The sequence below is a fragment of the Felis catus genome, chromosome E2, assembly GCF_018350175.1.
Source record: "Felis catus isolate Fca126 chromosome E2, F.catus_Fca126_mat1.0, whole genome shotgun sequence".
NCBI classification, from domain to species: Eukaryota; Metazoa; Chordata; class Mammalia; order Carnivora; family Felidae; genus Felis; species Felis catus.
This window is the reverse complement of record NC_058382.1, coordinates 61708162-61727478: the sequence shown is the minus strand read 5'-3', so window position 1 is coordinate 61727478 and position 19317 is coordinate 61708162. Positions and strand designations below refer to the sequence as shown.

Genomic DNA, 19317 nt, shown 5'->3' with positions numbered 1-19317 from the left:
TGACAGGGCGGTATAAGCGGGTATCTCGCCCTCCGCTGTGTCTTGACTCTCACCCGGCACACAGCGCTCCGGGGCTCAGGAGCGGGCGGCAGATCCGGGTGGGCAACGAGAGAGGCCGGGTAGACTGACGAAAACAGCGAGGACTTTGCCGTGCCGTGTGAAACCCTTGTAAACCCTGATCCTGAGCCCTTCAAAGCCCGCCTGGGAGACCCTAGATCCCCTCACCCTGAAAGGCTCCAAATCCCCTCAGCCTCAAGGGACACCCAATCCCGCCGCCGTCAGGGAACCCGAATCCGCTAACTTCGTGGAACTTCACGTCTCCTCAGCATTGGACCCCAAAGCAGCTCAGCTGCAGAAACCTCATATCGCGTCACCCGGAGAAACGCTAACCCCCCCAATTCTTAGACCCCCAAATGTCCTCAGCCCGAGGAGCCTGAAACGTAACACCCACAGAGAGAACGAATTTCCCCAATGTCCTGAACAGCCCCTGCCTGTGAACTCTTAAATCCTTTCGGCTTCAAAGACCCCAAATAACCTCAATGTCAGGAAACCTAAAGCCCGTTAATGAGAGAGTCCAAATCTCCTCAGAATATGACTTAGCATTTCCTCAGTCTCAAAGATCCCAAATCCTCTCAACCTGAGCGTTCTAAACCTCTTCAGCCAGAAAGACCCAAATCTCGTCCTGAGAGACTGCCAATATCATCAGCCTGAGGAACCCTAAGTGTCCTCATGTTGAGGCCCCAAATCCCCTTGACTTAAGAAACCCCAATTCCCTCAGCCTGCGAGAGACCACATCTCCTCACCCTGAGACATCTCTGTCCCTTAGAGACTGAGCCTGTGTATACCAGATTTTTCCAGAATCCCCAGGTGCACATCCCAAGAAGCGCTTCTTTGAGAAATATTCACTTACTCTCCCCGGAACGGGCCGGCACTCAGGGGCCTCCAGGCCTCCTTGGTACTCCTCTGGCCTGGCACCTCAGGACTCTAACCAAACGCCCACAGCCACATCCCTTTGCGACCTTTCCTCATAGGGGCCGAGCCGCAGTAGAATAAAAGAAACAAAATCTAGCTCACGTTAGAATGGCCTGTCGTTGCCAGGAGAGGTTCTCCATCCCATCACTACCCGCAGGTTTCCCCTGCATCTCCTAATCCTCCCTGGGCTGCCCACATCTTTTCCGGGTACCCCACCCAGATGGAGAAAACAGACATGGGTCTGGGCAGTGGTCTGCGCTGTCACCCCCTGTCAGCACCTTCTCCTTCCACAGGTGCCTTGGCCTTAGGACAAAGAGACTCATGGAGCCATCGCCAGCCTCAGAGTCAGCGCGGGGCCAGCCTGGAGGTCCCGGCACCACGAGCCCCCTCAGATTCCCGGAGCAGTCCGCTGAGAGAGGCTCAAGGAAAGCAAGATGGAAGCCCACGGTGAGAGGTGTGGGAGAAGCTGGGCTCCAGACTCCTCGGAGAGGATGAAGAGAGGGGCCTGGTGACCAGGAGCCGGTCCTTGGAGGACCACAGGCTCCTGGCCTACACCAGGGAATGTACACAGGATAAAGGGCACTCACTGCTTTACAGGACGTGGGTGGGGGAGGAAGTTACACGGGATAGTAGCATCAGCGATTGCCCTTTGCCAAGAGAGAGCTAGTAAAATGCTTAGTGCTTGTTCGATTGATCAGGACACCATCGAGAAGGACAGAAACGCTTTACCTTCGTTTAACAGAGAGCACCCAGGAAGCAGGGTACACACTACATACAAGGTGGAGGAGAAGGCCCGGCTCTAAGTTCTGACTTGCATTAGTAAGTCACTGATGGGATCTCTTGTTTTCTCTAGGCCAAAGATGCTTTCAAAGACATTTCCATATACTTCTCCAAGGAAGAATGGACAGAGATGGGAGACTGGGAGAAAATCCGATACAGGAATGTGAAAAGGAACTATGAAGCGCTGATGACTATAGGTAACCAGAAGTGCTGGGTGCTGAGGAGCCTGGGAAACATGAATCAGGCCTTCAGTCCCTGTATTAGTTTGCCTCTCGGGTGGCTCTGTCTGATCACAGTTCCCTTCTGTGTGAAGACAAACCTGGAATGAAATTTTGTTCTCTTCCATCAGTGTAGGGCTTGCACTGGCAATGCACAGCTCATCTCTTGCCTTGTTCTAGACTCTCCCAGCCCATACAACTGAGTCGCACTGACTAGGAGATGTGCTCCATTGCTACCGTGCTTTGTTCCTCCTTCTAGATCTTCCCTCTTAGGACAAGGATTTTGCTTCTTTCCAGGTCTCAGAGCCCCTCGACCAGCTTTCATGTGTCACCGCAGGCAGGCCATCAAACCCCAAGTAGATGTCACTGAGGATTCCGATGAAGAATGGACGCCAAGGCAGCAAGGTGAGGGGCCAGGAAGATTTAGAGGTTTTCTCCTGGAACCCAAAGTTTAGGTCTCAGCTGCATCTCAGGAGTTAAAAAAGGAAACTCTTTCCTCAGAAACATAAATATAAATAGATGCAAAACAGCATATCACACAGTAAGAGGCTACTCATATAAAATTTTAAAATGTGGATGATAATAATTATATTATTTACAAATACATTAAGAGTGGTAAATGTATCAAAATCTGAACATGAAAAAGAAATGCCAAATTCAGAATAGTTATCATAAGAGAAGAAGGAATGGGTGGCAGGTGGCTTTGCTGTGTCTTGGTTAGTTTTTTATTTGCTTTTATTTTTGTTTTTGAATTTTAAAATAGAAATTAAAAGATATAAAGATAAAAATTAAAAGATATAAAGTTGTGGCAGAATGTTGAGATAGGCTGAATGGTGGTGGATGTATAGGTTTTCCAATATAATTCTCCATACCTTTCTGTATGTTTAAGATTTATCATTCGTTGTTTTTTTTTTTAAAAAAGACTGTTTTTGCTAAACATTGCTAGTTAATGAAAGGGAAGATAAAGAAACCTTAATTAGACTGTAAGTCCACCAGAGAGCTTTCTAAAAGTAATCGCAGTTATTCTCATTATCCAATTATTGGATTAAATGTCTTAAAAAGAGAAAATGATGAACATATTATGTAAAGATACAGTTTTTAGGTATATTTAATCACACACATGATCTTCTTACCCCAAAATGAACCAGATTCTTTGTCATAATTCTGCAAGAGGGTTTGAGGTAACTAGTCTCCCTGATCTTTCCCACATATCACTCGCCAGAGACAGCATCAGGCAAACAACATGAAGTGTGATCGCTACAAAACAGAACTGAGAAACTCACTTCCTCTTTTGCTGTTCAAACAAAAGAGTTTGGAAGAAGGGTTGATCTCCCTAAACTGGAGAAAGCAACTTGGGTTAGGTCTATGATTCTATCTACGGATTTCAGAGATTTGAAAACCCAGCGTGTGGTTGTCCACAAAGGTTTGACATGAAAAGAGTCTTCATATACCCCATGGTTTACCATACATCTACACAGCTCTATCTACCCTCAGCTAAAATTCCCACCCCAATTTTCTTTATTGTGGTTACAAAATATAATAACATAGATTTACCCTCTTAACAATGTTTAAGTATACAGCACAGTATTATTAGCTACATGCACATTATTGAACAACAGATTTTTAGATCTTTTTCATCTTGTATGACTGAAACTCTATACCCATGAACAACAACTTTCCATTTCCTCCCCTCCCCTTCCCCCTACAGGCCCTGGAAACAACCGTTCTATTTTCCATATCCATGAAATAGATAACTCATATATGTGGAATCATGCAGTATTTGTCTTTTGTGATATGTTTACATCAATTAGCATAATGTCCTCAAAGTCCATCCATGATGTAACATATGACAAGACATCCTTCATTTGTAAGGCTGAATAATATTCCCGTGTGTGTGTGTGTGTGTGTGTGTGTGTGTGTGTGTAATTTCCTTTATCCATTTATTTGTCGATGCACATTTAGGTTGCTTCCACATCTTAGCTATTATGAATAATGCTGCAATGACCTTGAATGTACAAATATTTATTCAAGATCCTGTTTCCAATTTTTATACACATACCCAGAAATTTGACTTCTAAATCATATGACAATTCTTTTTAATTTATTGAGCATCCTCCATGCTGTTTTTCATAATGCCTGCAACATTTCACATTCCCACAAATAGTGTGTAAGGGTTCCAATTTCTCCACATCTTTGCCAACACTTGTTATCGTCTGGTGGTTTGTTGTTTTTTTTTTTCATAGTGATTATACTAATGGGTATGAGATAATATCTCATTGCAGTTCTAATTTGCATTTCCCTGAGGATTAGTGACAATGGACCATCTTTTCTTTTTTTTTAATTTTTTAAGTTTATTTATTTTGAGAGACAGAGAGAGTGCGCACAAGCCGGGGACAGGCAGAGAGAGAGGGAGGGAGGGAGAGAATCCCAAGCAGGCTCAGAGCCTCAGCACAGAGCCCAAAGTGGGACTCAAACCAACAAACCACGAGATCATGACCTGAGCCGAAATCAAGAGTTGGACACTCAACCCAATGAGCCACCCAGGCTCCCCTGGAACATCTTTTCATGTACATTTTAGCCATTTGTATATATCTTCTTTGGAAAAAAATGTCTTTTCAAGTCCTTTTGTCATTGTATTAAAACCTCAGGCTGCCATAATGAAGTACCATAGACTAGGTGGCATGAACCACAGAAATTTGTTTTCTCACAGATCTAGAGGCTGGAAGTCTGAGATCAGGATGCCATCATAGTCCAGTTCTATTCTTGCCTTGTAGGCAACCTCCATCTTACTGTGTGCTAGCATGACTTCTCATTTATATGTGCATACTCTTGGAGAAAGAGAGAGATTTCTCTTCTTAAGGGCACTAATCCAATCATGAGGAGCATACTCTCATGACCTTATCTAACTCTAATTACCTTTCAAAGACCCCATCTCCAAATACAATCACATTGGAGGTTAGGGTTTCACATAGGGACCTTTTGGAGAGACATAATTCTTTTCATAGCACCCAATTTTTAATAAGGTTACTTGGTTTTTTACTATTGAGTTTCAGCAGTTCTTTGTGTAGTCTGGATATTAACCCCTTATCAAATGTATATTTTACAATTATTTTTTCCCATTGCCTTTAAAAAAATTTTTTTTATTCTTTATTTTTATTTATTTTTGAGAGAGACAGTGAGACAGAGTGTGAGAGGGGAAGGAACAGAGAGAGAGAGAGAGAGACACAGAATCTGAAGTGGGATCCAGGCTCTGAGCTGTCAGCACAGAGCCCAACACGGGGCTTGAATTCATGAAACATGAGATCATAACCTGAGCTGAAGTTGGACGCTTAACCGACTGAGCCACCCAGGTGCCCCTCCCATTGCCTTTTCACTCTGTTGACTGTGTCCTTTGCTGCACAGAAGTTTTTTAGGTTTAGTATGGTCCCATTTGTCTATTTCTGCTTTTGTTGCTTGTGCTTTTGGTTTCATATACAAGAAATTGTTGCCCATTCAATGTCATGAGGCTTTTCCCCTTGTTTTCTTCTAAGAGCTTTATAGTTTCTGGTCATACATTTAGGTCTCCGGTCCTTTCAGAGTTAGTTTTTGTATATGATGTAAGATGAAGATCCATCTTCATTCGCTTTTTTAAGTTTTTATTTTAATTCCAGTTAGTTAACATATAGTGTTATTATATTAGTTTCAGGTGTACAATAAACTACCACTTTCATACAGCACCCTGTGCTCACCATAAGTACACTCCTTAATCTCCAGCACCCATTTAACCCATTCCCCCACTTACCTCCCCTCAGGTAACCATCAGTGTGCTATCTATAGTTAAGAATTTGTTTCTTGGTTTGCCTTTTTTTTCCCCCTTTGCTCATTTGTTTTGTTTCTTCCACACATGAATGAAATATACGGTATTTGTCTTTCTCTGACTTATTTTGCTTAGCATAATACTCTCTAGCTCCCATCCACGTCATTGCAAATGTTAAGATTTCATCTTTTTTTATGGCCAATATTCCATTGTGCCTGTGTGTGTGTGTGTGTGTGTGTGTGTGTGTGTGTGTATTTGTATATATATGTATATCAAATAAAGAATGCCAAGACTACATCATGGGGAAAGGACAATATTTCAACAAATGGTGTTGGGAAAATAGAATATCCATATGCAAAAGAATGAAAATGTCTTGAAAAAGAAAAACAAAGCTGGAGGCATCACCTTTCTGGACTTCAAGTTATATGTCAAAGCTGTAGTGATTCAAACAGTATGGTACTGGTACGAAAGACACATAGATCAATGAAACAGAATAGAAAACCCAGAAATGGGGGCACCTGGGTGGTTCAGTCAGTTAAGCGTCTGATTTCATCTCAGGTCATGATTTCACAGTTCATGGGTTCAAGCCCCGCATTGGGCTTTTCACTGACAGTGCAGAGCCTGCTTGGGATCCTCTGTCTCCCCTCTCTCTCTCTCTGCCCCTACCCCACTCACACTGTTTCTTTCAAAATAAATAAACTTAAAAAAAAAAAAGACTCCCAATCCATGAATATGGGATGTGCTTCTATTTACTTGTGCCTTCTTTCATTTCTTTCAGCAATGTTTTGTAGTTTTCAGTGTTCAAATGTTATACATCCTTAAGTTTGCTCCTAATTATTTCATTCCTTTGGTGCTATTATAAATAAGACTGTTTTTTTAATTTCCTTTTTGGATTGTTCATTGTTAGTACATACAAACGCAACTAATTTTTTAGTGTTAATTTTGTATCCTGCAACTTTGCTGAATTTGTTAGTTCTGACAGATATTGTGTGGAATCTTTAGGACTTTCTACATACAAGACCATGTCATGTGTGAACAATGATTTTACTTCTTGCTTTCCAAATTAGATGCTCTTTATTTACTTACTTACATACTTACTTATTATTTTTCTCCAATGCCCTGGCTAGGACTTCGAGTACTATGTTGAAGAGAAGTAGTGAAGTGGGCATCCTTACCTTAGTCTTGATCTTAGAGAAAAAGCTTTCAGTTTTAAACTGCAGAGTATGATGTTGGAGATAGACTTTTCATATATGGCCATTATTAGAGTGAGGTAATTTTTTTTCTATTCACAGCTTATTGAGATTTTTTTGTCATAGAAGGTCAGTATGTATATATATATATATAGTTATATAGTTATATAGTTATATAGTTATATATATAGTTATATATATAGTTATATATATAGTTATATATAGTTATATATATAGTTATATAGTAGTTATATATATAGTTATATAGTAGTTATATATATATAACTATATGTAATAGATAAGTTATGAACATAGGATGAAGCTTAAATGAGGTTTTGTCTATTTTTTTAACATTTTCAGAAAATTAGTTCATGTCACCAGTAGCAGCATAGACTTTGATAATATTTCAAAAACCACTTTCCAATCACCTTTTGGTAGTCCTTGTACTTGCCACTCCTTAGTCAAGAGTTCTGTGTCTCTAGTGAGAGTCTCTGGAGCTTAGAAACATTTGCCAACCAAAACACTGATTTCTCATCACTTTATAGTCAAACCTTCTTGGGTGGCATCCAGAGTGGATCAGAATAAACAACACAAGGTGAGTATTTCCCAGATCCTGATGACAAGAAAATCTTTCTCATGGATTTAAACAAAGGTAAGAGTAGAAGAATTCAGAGTATCCTAGAAACTGCTGCCTTCCTTTACTGATCTCTTTAACACAATATCCGAGGTCATCATCGCTGTAATAGTTAACAAGAACAGCAACAATATTAGCTATCACTTGTTTTATTTTCACTGTACATCAGACTTTATTTTAAGCATTTACACAAATAAACTCACTTAAACCTTACAACAACCCTATGGGGGGGGGTACTATAAATATCACCATTTATAGGTGAGATTGAGACAAAGACATGTTTGCTTATATACCTGACATCACAGTGCTAGTGGCAGCGCAGTCTAATCTCAAGCTCCTTTTCTAAACCACTTAAAAGCTCATTAAGACTTTCATAGTTTTATAAAATTTACATTATTCGTTTGATTCATTTCGACCCAGTTCTTTTCTAGTATGCTGAAGTGAGAGATGAGCTAAGACCCCCTAAGTAAGAGAAGCTGACAAATAATACCAGCAATTTGTACACTCGATCGTCCCAGATGAAAGAGATAGCATCCCCGCCATCAGAGCCTCCCATTCGATTTATTTGTTAATTTATTTATTTAGAGAGCAGAGAGGGGCAGAGGGAGAGAGAATCTTTTTTTTTTTAATTTTTTAACGTTTTATTTATTTTTGAGACAGGGAGAGACAGAGCATGAACGGGAGAGGGTCAGAGAGAGAGGGAGACACAGAATCTGAAACAGGCTCCAGGCTTTGAGCTGTCAACACAGAGCCCAACGTGGGGCTCGAACTCACGGACAGTGAGATTGTGACCTGAGCCAAAGTCAGACGCCCAACTGACCGAGCCACCCAGGCGCCCCAGAGGGAGAGAGAATCTTAAGCAGGATCCACTTCCAGCATGGAGCCTGTCTTGGGGCTCAGTCTCACAACCCTGAGATCATGACCTGAGCTGAAATCAAGATTCAGATGCTTAAACAACTGAGTCACCCAGCACCCCCCCCCTTTTTTAATGTTTATTTATTTATTTTGAGAGACAGAGAGAGAGAGAGAGAGAAGAGACTCTCAAGCAGGCTCCACACCCAGCACAGAGCCCACCACAGGGCTCAATCCCAAGACTGCAAGATCATGACCTTGAGCCAAAATCAAGAGTCGGTCGCTCAACTGACTGAGCCACCCAGACGCCCCCAGAGCCTCCCATTCTAATAAGAGGAAGCATCTGAAGCCCTGAGTACCTTCAGGTTTGATGACTGAGAAACAACATATAAAATGACTTAAAGACTTCATATACGTTACATAATATTCTTTAGAAACTCACCTATCTGTGGAGTACCTGGGTGACTCACTCAGTTAAGCGTCAGACTCTCAATTTCATGGTTCGTGAAATCTCATCACTGTCAGTGCAGAGCCTGCTTGAAATTCTCTCTCCCTCCCTCTCTCTCTGCCCCTTCCCTGCTCCCTCTCTCCCTCTCTCTCTCTCTCAAAAATGAATAAACTTAAGAAGAAAAAAAGAAACTTACTTAACTGGAACTGATTTAAAATGTTCATACTTGTAGGAAGAAGCAACAGCTCCTTCCTCTGAGCTCTCATTAGGCAACTCTCATGTTGTTCAGAATCGTTTGTGTAGCCTGCTTCTGCCCTGCAGGCTCTTTCTTCTCAGAAGTCCCAGGCCCCACAGGGCCCCTGAATGTTTTCTGAACAAGTAATTCCAAGTTTACAGATTACATTAGAAATAAAAGGGTCAAAGAATGCTGAAAATAAGATCTGTGATTTAGATTTTGAATATGGAGACAATTGAGAACCCTTTCAATTGACAGCAGAACTGTAATCTCACATTCATACTGTATCAAATAGCTCATGAGACAATTTGATGATCATTATAATATTTCCTGTTTACTATAACATTAAGAAATAGCATGTATACAGGGCACCTGGATGGCTCAGTTGAAAGAGCATGGGACTTTTGGTCTCAGGGTCATGAGTTCAAGCCCCATGTGGGATGTAAATATTACTTAAATAAATAAAACTTTTTAAAAAATTAGCACGTATACCATTTTATGGATCAGGAAAACTGAAGAGAGCTAGCTGCCGGTACAACCTTATTCAAACAGAATTGACATGAACCAGCTAATTTAATTCCAAATATTCTTTCCTGGATATGGCAAGCGACAAATTTAGCATCCTTCCCCCCCCCCCCAGTGTTTAGATACATTTCCTCCAACGCTTTCTTTATCATCTTTCCCCTCTCTCTACTCTGTCACCTCATTTTCCAGACGTGTGCAGTCCCTTCCACTTGTCTACATTTCCTCCTCCATTAAATGTCCACTAGTTTATAGATGATCCCCTCTTTTTATCTACAAGTCCTCACCACTTCCTTTCACAGACCTTCTTGATTCTCCAGCCAGTTTTCCCAAGTGTTCTCCCTGCCTCCTTCTCACTTTTATGGAGAAATTTGAGAAAATTTAAAGAGAAAGAGTCTTAAGCCATGGGTTATAGTTTTGAATTCAATATCCACATATTCCCTTTCTTTTCCCTCTAGTATTCAGAATCCCCAGGTATTTCCAAGTGTTGTTGAAGTATTAACCAAAGCAATTCATGTGAAAACACATCATAAGCCTTACAGGACTAAAAAAAAAAAAAATGCCTGTTGTCTTTTAACATGTGACTCTCACATTGAAGGGAACCCACAGAGTGCCATTAAGTAAGGAATCTAGTTTGAAGGACTTCTCAGAAACAGCAAAGTTGCTGAACACAAGTGGCTCAGAGCAGGGCCAGAAACCAGTGTCCCTTCCTGGAGAAGCAAGTACCTCTGGACATCACTCTAGACGAAAATTGGGTAAGAGAAAGAATAATATGGGAACTTTGGTCCCTCTAAGTCCTCCAGAAAGTTTGATGAATACAACCTAGGTATGTGGAGTGGACTTTGGCTAGGCCTAGGTTAAAGCTAGACTAACCTGAGACCTGTAGTTACCGTTGAGGTCTTGGATAAATCTTATAAATTCTCTGAGCTCCTGAATGCTAATCTGTAAACTGAAGATAAGAATGCATAGCTCATATACTGTTTGAAAGCATTAAACATTTAAGAATTGACACATGCAAGTTGTCCAATAAATCCCTCAGTGATAATAAAGACCATACTTTCTTGGTGTTGAATGCCCAGGCTCTTGCTCGATGCCTAACATGTAATGTGCCCTCAACAAATATTTTCTGAATGAAGAAATGCATGAATGAACCATTTTCTAAGAAGAAATATTGTAAAGTAAGCCTGATAATGGGAAGAAACTAACATTGAATTAGCCATCTACAGTCAGTATGGAGTCTTACTCTCTGAAGTAAGAGTTTGGACAGTGGGGAGAGAGCATATAGAAGGATAAGTAATAATTTATTAGAGGAGATTTTGCATTTTCTGACAAAACAGGACTAACACTCCAGACCCCACCAACCTCACTCATGTGCTCTTTTCCAACTCAGAGCTCAGGAGAAAGGAGATTGGAGTGAAGATGTATAGTCTACGAGAAAGAAAGGGCTTTGCGTACCAAGAGGTCAGCGAGCCCCAGGATGATGACTACCTCTGTAAGTGACCATCTTGGCCCACTCTCAGAGAAAGCTGTTCTCTCCTGGTACAATAACTTCATTATGTCATAGGGACCCCAAATCATTCTCCTCCCCTAGTAACCAGGAGTATAGGATAAAGGCTAAATGTTGTGTGTTGGGCTAATTCTGAAGCTACTTAAGTGCAGGAACACGCACTAACCCTTTTCCTAACCCCTGTTGCTCTCACTTCCAGATTGTGAGAAGTGTCAGAATTTCTTCATTGACAGTTGCGCTGTTCATGGACCCCCTACATTCGTAAAGGACAATGCAGTGGGCAAGGGGCATCCCAACCGCTCAGCCCTCACTCTGCCCCCTGGTCTGAGAATCAGACCATCGAGCATCCCTGAGGCTGGGCTTGGAGTATGGAATGAAGCATCTGATCTGCCACTGGGTACACACTTTGGCCCCTATGAGGGCCAGATCACCGAAGACGAAGAGGCAGCCAACAGTGGATACTCCTGGCTGGTGAGAATCATCTACCTCTTCCCCTGTCCTCTGGTTTCCCACATCTCTGCCGTGGATTGGTAGGACATCACCTTCTACATGGATGAGAATAACATGGTTAGTTCTGTGTACTGAGTGGACTTTGCATGAACCTGGTGTTCCTACTTAAAGATCAGGGGGTAAGAGGGAGCATAGTGGTACAGACACAAACAGGAAGCTCCTCCCTTGCGGGACCTGAGCTCTGAGTTGACAAAGCGACCCAGCTGTGTAGACAACGACTAAGGAGTACATCATGTGGTCACACTGGGGACTGATTCCATACAGGCTGAAAGACCACTGACCACAGGAGAGTAAAATAATCCCTCTATTACCTCCCCACCCCTCACACACCAAAAAACAAAAAAACAAAAAACAAAAAACTTTATCTTTCTCAAACTCAGATCACCAAAGGGAGAAACTGCTACGAGTATGTGGATGGAAAGGATAACTCTTGGGCCAACTGGATGAGGTAAGGCCAATAGAGTTCAGAGCTCCAGAGAGGACATTCACCTCTCACAAACCTACGTCCCTTTCCTTCTCATCATGTCTCCCTCAATGGTCTCCCTCAATCCTCTGTTCCTCTTTTTTCTCCATGTAATGCTCTTTTATTTCAAGAGAAATTAATGGGGGAAAGGAGATAAGAATATAGTATATGTCCTCAAAATATGCTAGACAAAATTTGGACACTGGCAAAAACCTGAGGAGCCTAGATTCATCAGGAACACTGGACTCACGCTTCAATTTATCTGATCAATGTTTATAAGCATTTACTATGTTCCAGTTTAGACAATGGAGTTCATGAGTTAAACATAATATACAACCCATGTTTTATGGAAGACATATTGCAGACAGACAATAGACAATTGAGTTTAAGGATATTTAACTATCACTTCCCTGTTTTTCAAGAGGTATACAGTGGAGAGATAGCTTCAAACAAGGGACCTTTAATATGTGAGGGCAGTAGCTCTTCCTCGTCTCAGTTCTAATAGAACTGGGTTCTGAAGCCTGTATAAGAATGGGCTACAGTATGGCCACAGGCCTCTGTGCTTCATCACCCAGCCCCTTTCCTTGAGGGGCTCTCATTTTATCAGGGAATGCAGTATGTAAATAAAATATTGCTTTTCTGTGTCATTTTACTAAGACAAAGGAAGCTCCAAGTTTCTATGGGAACTCAGGGGAGGCAAGTGAATGGTACCTCAGACACAGTGTAGGGAGATTGAAGAAAGCCTTCTCAAAGGAAGATAGCCACACTTGGGCTGAGTGTGGAATGATGTGTGTTGATCTAGAAGCAGAGTCCATGGTCAAGCATCAAGTTCTGTGGTATAAAACAGAACTTAATTTAGAGTTTAGAGAAACAAAAGGTCACTGGGTTTTTGTGACCAATCAAGGTGGCAGTAAGTCTGGAATTGGGATTTAGAAAATGGTTAATCGAGCAAGGGGGAAAACATTAAAGGCAGGCTGTGGCCAGTAAGCATAACTTAGAGATGGGAATCCATATGATGTTGTGAGGGAGACTTAAGTATGAACAGAAGGTTCCTGAGGAGTTGGGGAGTGGACAGCATCACAGCATAGAGGCCTTGAGCATTGGGGCAGATCTGACACATAATGGGAATTTATCTCCTATGGTTCTTTTTCCCTTTCCCTGCCTCAACCCCAGGTATGTGAACTGTGCCAGGGACGATGAGGAGCAGAACCTGGTGGCCTTTCAGTATCACAGGCAGATCTTCTACCGAACCTGCCGGGTCATCAGGCCAGGCTGTGAACTGCTAGTCTGGTATGGGGACGAGTACGGCCAGGAGCTGGGCATCAAGTGGGGAAGCAAGTGGAAGAGCGAGCTCTCAACAGGGAAAGGTGGGCACCAATGCTCTTCAAAACAGAAAGAAAAGAAAGAATTCTCCCTGGCAGTTTCCATGTCCAGCTCTCGAGTAAAATCCTGTCTAAAATCAGTACGATTGCAATTCAGATGCTTCAGAAATAAGGATTCATTTCATATGCATTGGCCTCTTAGAAATAATTTTTAAGTTTTTCATTTTTGTTATGATTTTTTAAATACCTCGTGCATAAAATGTGTAACAGAACATAGTGATAAAAGATTTAGAGGCCAAAAAATTAAATTTTCAAGCACCTACCAGCTCCCTCACTAAGTCAGTTTCTTCTGCCCTTTTAGCTCTTTCTTCTTAATTTGCTCAGTATTTCTAAATGACATGTGTATGTTGGTGTGCGTTCACTCATAATTTAGTTAGCTGTCATGTGAGTTCCTACTCTGTTCCAGACAGCCTTCCAGGAACTGGAGGTGGAACACGCTTGTCAGAATCACTGCTCTTGAGCACCTGATAAGTGAATGAGTAAGGGAAACTCATGTACAGATGCATGTGTGTGCATAACATCACACAGCAAGTGGTGCTTTGAAAATAAAACTAGTCCCAGGAAAGTGCCTGGGGACCAGTGTGAGGAGAGGATGGGATGGGGCAGAGCTTGGACAGGGAAGGGCTCTCTCTGGACATGCGCAAACCCCCAGGGGTAAAGGATTCCAGGAAGAGGGGGCCTGCTAGGAGAGAGGCCCTGAGGCACAAGAGAGGTGGGGCATGTGTGGTATGTGGCTGAGAACCCATAGATACGTAGACGCCCTAGAGCCTGTGGTCCACGCTGAGACACTGGGGTGTTTCCTGACTGAGACAGAACAATTGTGCAATTTTCGACTGGAGAGTGGCGTGTTCTCTATTTTAAGATAATGTTTTGGCTAATTTTGGAGAGAGACTGCAGTGGGTAATCCCCTCCAAGATCACTTTATCGCTAAGTGAGAGAGGGTGGTGGGTTGGCAGAAGATGAATGGTGGTTGGGAGTGTGATATATATACCCATACTTGGTCGAGGAAATATTTTGAAAGGACTTCCCATTGTATTTGAGATGAGCTAAGACCGAATGAAATAAAGTATGAAGGATATATTTTCATGTTATGATTTGTAGAAAACTGAAAGAGAAGCAGTTTATAACCTAGTTGGAGCGGCAGGAACCAGAGTCCTTTAGCCCAGGAGACTGCACTGCTCTGTCTCGTCCAATCCAAATCCCACTTTCAGATAGAGATCCAGACACATATTGGTTGTCAATTAAATATGGCTTTTTAATGTTTCTATTTATTTCTGAGACAGAGAGACACAGAGCGTGAGCAGGGGAGGGGCAGAGAGAGGGGGAGACGCAGAATCCAAAGCAGGCTCCAGGCTCCGAGCTGTCAGCACAGAGCCCGACATGGGGCTCAAACTCACAAACGGTGAAATCATGACCTGAGCCGAAGTCGGTCGTTCAACCGACTGAGCCACCCAGGGGCCCCTAAATATGTTTTTTTAAATGGGGAGACTCAAGTTCATATTTACTGCCACATTCTAAGTCATCAAAAGGGCTGTTGCCTCTCAATAGAATAAAATCACTGTAGACACTGTCACAGAGTCACATGACTTAGAAGGTGTTTGTATGTGGAGAAAGGTCATTGTAGTTCCACTCCTATAAGGAGGGAAGCTTCCTCTGATGCTGCTTGAAGGCACCTAGTCTGGGCAATACATAAAAAAGACCCTTGAAATGGGCTTTCTGGATTTACTCAATGTAGTAAGTGAAAATGGAATGGAAAAATAAAGGAAAACTTGGTGGGAGACAGATCTTGCATTGTCAACACAATAAAAATGAGTAGTGGGGCAGGCCTTACCAGGAGACAAAGCATACAACGCAACATCTACCTGACCAAAAATTTCCTCTTTCAGCAGAACCACAGCCAGACATCCATCGATGTCCCTCCTGCTCGCTGGCCTTCTCCAGTCAGAAATTCCTCAGCCAACATGTGGAATGCAAACACTCTTCTCAGAGCCTCCCACAAATATCTGCAAGAAAACATTTCCAACCAGAGAATCCCTGCCCAGGTGATCAGAATCAGCAGCAGCAGCAACATTCTGATCCACACAGCTGGAATGACAAAGCAAAATGTCAAGAGGTCAAAGAAAGGTCCAGACCTTTGCTTAAAAGTATAAAGCAGAGGAGAATTTCAAGGGCATTTTCCACCCCATGCAAAGGACAAATGGGGAGTTCTAGAGTGTGTGAGGGAATGGTGGAAGAAGGGCCCAGCATGGGCCAGAATTTGAATTCAGAGGATACAGGAAAATTATTCATGGGGGTAGGAATGTCAAGAATTGTAAGAATCAAAAATAGAGGCTGTGAGCAAGGGTTCAATGACAGATCACATTTCAGCAGACACCAACGAACACACAAAGAGGAAAAGCCCTCCGTTTGCAATGAGTTTAGAAGAGACTTCAGTCATAAGTCAGCTCTTATTACACACCAGAGGACACACACAGGGGAGAAGCCCTATGTTTGCAGGGAGTGCGGGCGAGGCTTTACACAGAGGTCAAATCTCTTCAGACACCAGAGGACACACACAGGGGAGAAGCCCTATGTTTGCAGGGAGTGCGGGCGAGGCTTTACACAGAGGTCAGATCTCTTCACACACCAGAGGACACACACAGGGGAGAAGCCCTATGTTTGCAGGGAGTGCGGGCGAGGCTTCACACGGAGGTCAAATCTCTTCACACACCAGAGGACACACACAGGGGAGAAGCCCTATGTTTGCAGGGAGTGTGGGCGAGGCTTTACACGGAGGTCACATCTCTTCACACACCAGAGGACACACACAGGGGAGAAGCCCTATGTTTGCAGGGAGTGCGGGCGAGGCTTTACACAGAGGTCAAATCTCTTCACACACCAGAGGACACACACAGGGGAGAAGCCCTATGTTTGCAGGGAGTGCGGGCGAGGCTTCACACAGAGGTCAGATCTCTTCAGACACCAGAGGACACACACAGGGGAGAAGCCCTATGTTTGCAGGGAGTGTGGGCGAGGCTTTACACAGAGGTCACATCTCTTCACACACCAGAGGACACACACAGGGGAGAAGCCCTATGTTTGCAGGGAGTGCGGGCGAGGCTTCACACAGAGGTCAAATCTCTTCAGACACCAGAGGACACACACAGGGGAGAAGCCCTATGTTTGCAGGGAGTGTGGGCGAGGCTTTACATGGAGGTCAAATCTCTTCACACACCAGAGGACACACACAGGGGAGAAGCCCTATGTTTGCAGGAAGGATGGACAAGGCTTTACCAATAAATTGCATCTCAGCTACCAGAGAACAAATGTAGCTACCACACACTCCATACCCCAGCTCTGAGGGAGGTTCAGAAGAAGCCTACTGACCCCTTACACTCCCCAAGAATATAATGAGAGCAGATATAACAGGTTAAACAAATCCTCTACTTTCAGGGCAAGAGATGAGGTATACAAACGGGGGAAGGTTCCTTGAGTGTTTCTGGGGATGTTGACGCCAATCCCCTCCATGGTTTTTTGGCCTCTTGTTCTAATAAATTTTGTGTGCATTCAAATCCAAACTCCACATCATGTACCTCTTCCCCCCTTATCACTGAAAGCAGAAGGGTCCAGGAGGGCCAGAGAACTCATGCTCTTGGCCCAGGTCTCCACAGGAACTTAACCCCTGGAAAGGTGTAAGTCAGGAGTGAATCTAGTTAGACCAGTAGAGAATTTCTGGGCCAGGGAGAGAAATTTAAGATTTGAGACAGACTCATCAGGGAAGGGAATGCCCTAGTCTCCTGGGAAGCATGGTGTTTTCCCCTAATAGACGCCTGTCCTTTGCTGCCACCCTCCTCCCTTGGCTTCTCACGGCTCCTCTCTTGGTGTCCCTCCTCCCTTGTAGCCTCAGAGGTGAATACCGGGTGGGGGGAGGGACACACACATGTGTATGTATACATACCTATGTGTATGTACATCCATGTGCCTGGCTCAGTCTGGGGCACCTCCTCTCTCTCACTCTCTCCTTGCTGGCATCAGGTGCACAGCACATGAATTCCATATCAGCCCACAGTGGGTTTGATTCTCAGATCTGCCCTCACCAGTTGTGTGACATAGAGCAAGATACTCAACCTCTCTGTGCCTGTTTTATAAGCTGGAGAATGGGAATGGTGACCCCAGCCCTTGGTTTGATGTTCAAAGTTGAGTAAGCATAGGCAGAATCTGGTACAGAGATGCCAAGAATACAAGTCCCTCCCTCTTTGTTACTCTCTCTTTTGCACAACTTTCAATGCCCATGTCTTCAAGGGCTTTAGCGCGGCACAAGGAAGATAAAAAGAGTAGGTAGGGTGGGGGCGGGGAGCCAGATTCATAAATTGGACAGACACCAGTGCTTTCTCTGAACAGACTCAGCTACCCTGAGAAAGAGCTGTGAGGTCAGGGATGCAAAGTGGGTGGGTCCATCTCCCTCCAGGCCACTGCTCTTCTCACTGAGCCTGAGCAGCTCTGAACCCCCCTCAACACAGGCAGGCAGTACTGACAATAACCTGTAAAACTAGACGCTCACCCGGCCCTTCCTGAGAAGAGACTGTGGGGTCAGCATCTGCAGGAACTGGACGTACAGTAAGTGAGTCTCTGATCTCACTCACTGGCCCATCTGCATACAATGTTCACAGAGCCCATGGCTCAGCAGCTTCTACAGTACACTTACCTTGTGCCCGGGCCCCATATGGTTTAATGCACAGCTGTGGTCATCTGAAATTCTTAACTATTTTATCTTTAGACTTCTGCATGGTAAGTGAAGTCTGAAAGGACAGTGGAGCATGCTGTGAGCAGGGCAGATATGCACAAGTGAACGGCCACCCATTCACATGTAAGATCCACCTGCCCCAGGAGCACACAATTCCCAGGGACACAATGGGTGGAAGTAGCAAGACTGCAAGTGAACATGAAATAAGCATGTTACATGCACTACTGGGTGAGTGGGGATGTTGACATCTTTTCTTAGAACCAGAACTGACTTCCAATACAAAGAGGAGGCAATGGTGTTCTAGGAAGCACAATGAACGAGAGCCACTATCACATCCCTCCTGCAGGAGTTAGCTTCCTGCTTCTGAGGAATCGTATGCATCTCAGTCCAGTTCCTACTAGGATGGCTTCATGGAGGCTAAATCCCAAGTCCCACACTTTACAGGAGATACCAAAAGGAGTATGGGCCATCCAGGGGGCACCCAAACCCCATGACTTCCAACAGTGATCCTTCTGTCCCTCTCCCTGTGCCTGGCTTGCGAACATTCTCTACATAAACTATGTGGATTTCAATAATAAATATTCATTATTATTTTCTCTAGTCCCTTATGCTTTTGTAAGGGAAGGTGAGTATTTGTGGCTTTCTTTCCCTATAGGAAGAGGGGACAATTCTCTTCCCTGTAAAGCCTCATGCTGAGAAAGCAGCCCAACCCTCAATGTTCTGTGACTTTAGCATGAGCCATTGCACAAGGGGCAGAGTTAGGAATGATGCTGGCAGAGGAGCTCACAATATAGGGGGAGGAGAAGCCCCAAGCTGCCAGGTGATTCCTGCCTCCATTTCCCACCAGAACTGACCTGAAACTCTTCTGGGAAGCTGATCACTTCAAGATGAGGACAGGTCTGTTCCTTCTTCCTCCCCTTCGGCAAAACCTCATTGCCAGTGTGGCCACCAGCCTGCAAGATGGCCCCCCAAAATCTACCTCTCATTACCACACCTTTGTGCACTCCCACCTTCACAGAACAGGGTTGACCTGTCCTGTGAAAATTACGGCGGATGACGCCCAAAGTGGCTTCAGCCTTGCTCTC

The 19317-nt window shown here is 43.7% G+C and overlaps 1 protein-coding gene across 1 annotated transcript; it reads left to right on the top strand.

Moving 5' to 3' along the window:
* The first annotated feature begins 47 nt into the window (after nt 1–47).
* PRDM7 (PR/SET domain 7) lies at nt 48–15659 on the top strand. The gene is made up of 10 exons (XM_045045865.1): nt 48–1419; nt 1826–1949; nt 2268–2375; nt 7502–7551; nt 10246–10402; nt 11038–11139; nt 11354–11625; nt 12045–12112; nt 13301–13568; nt 15396–15659. Exons 1-10 carry the CDS (start codon nt 1294–1296, stop codon nt 15657–15659), a joined length of 1539 nt encoding a protein of 512 aa, XP_044901800.1. The 5' UTR covers nt 48–1293.
* The last annotated feature ends 3658 nt before the right edge of the window (nt 15660–19317 follow it).

Coding starts and splice junctions, on each gene's coding strand:
- PRDM7 (XM_045045865.1), top strand. CDS start 1,294: ATGGAGCCATCGCCAGCCTCAGAGTCAGCGCGGGGCCAGCCTGGAGGT. Junction 10,403..11,037: donor TCACTCTAGACGAAAATTGG/GTAAGAGAAAGA, acceptor TTTCCAACTCAG/AGCTCAGGAGAAAGGAGATT. Junction 11,626..12,044: donor ACAGTGGATACTCCTGGCTG/GTGAGAATCATC, acceptor TCTCAAACTCAG/ATCACCAAAGGGAGAAACTG.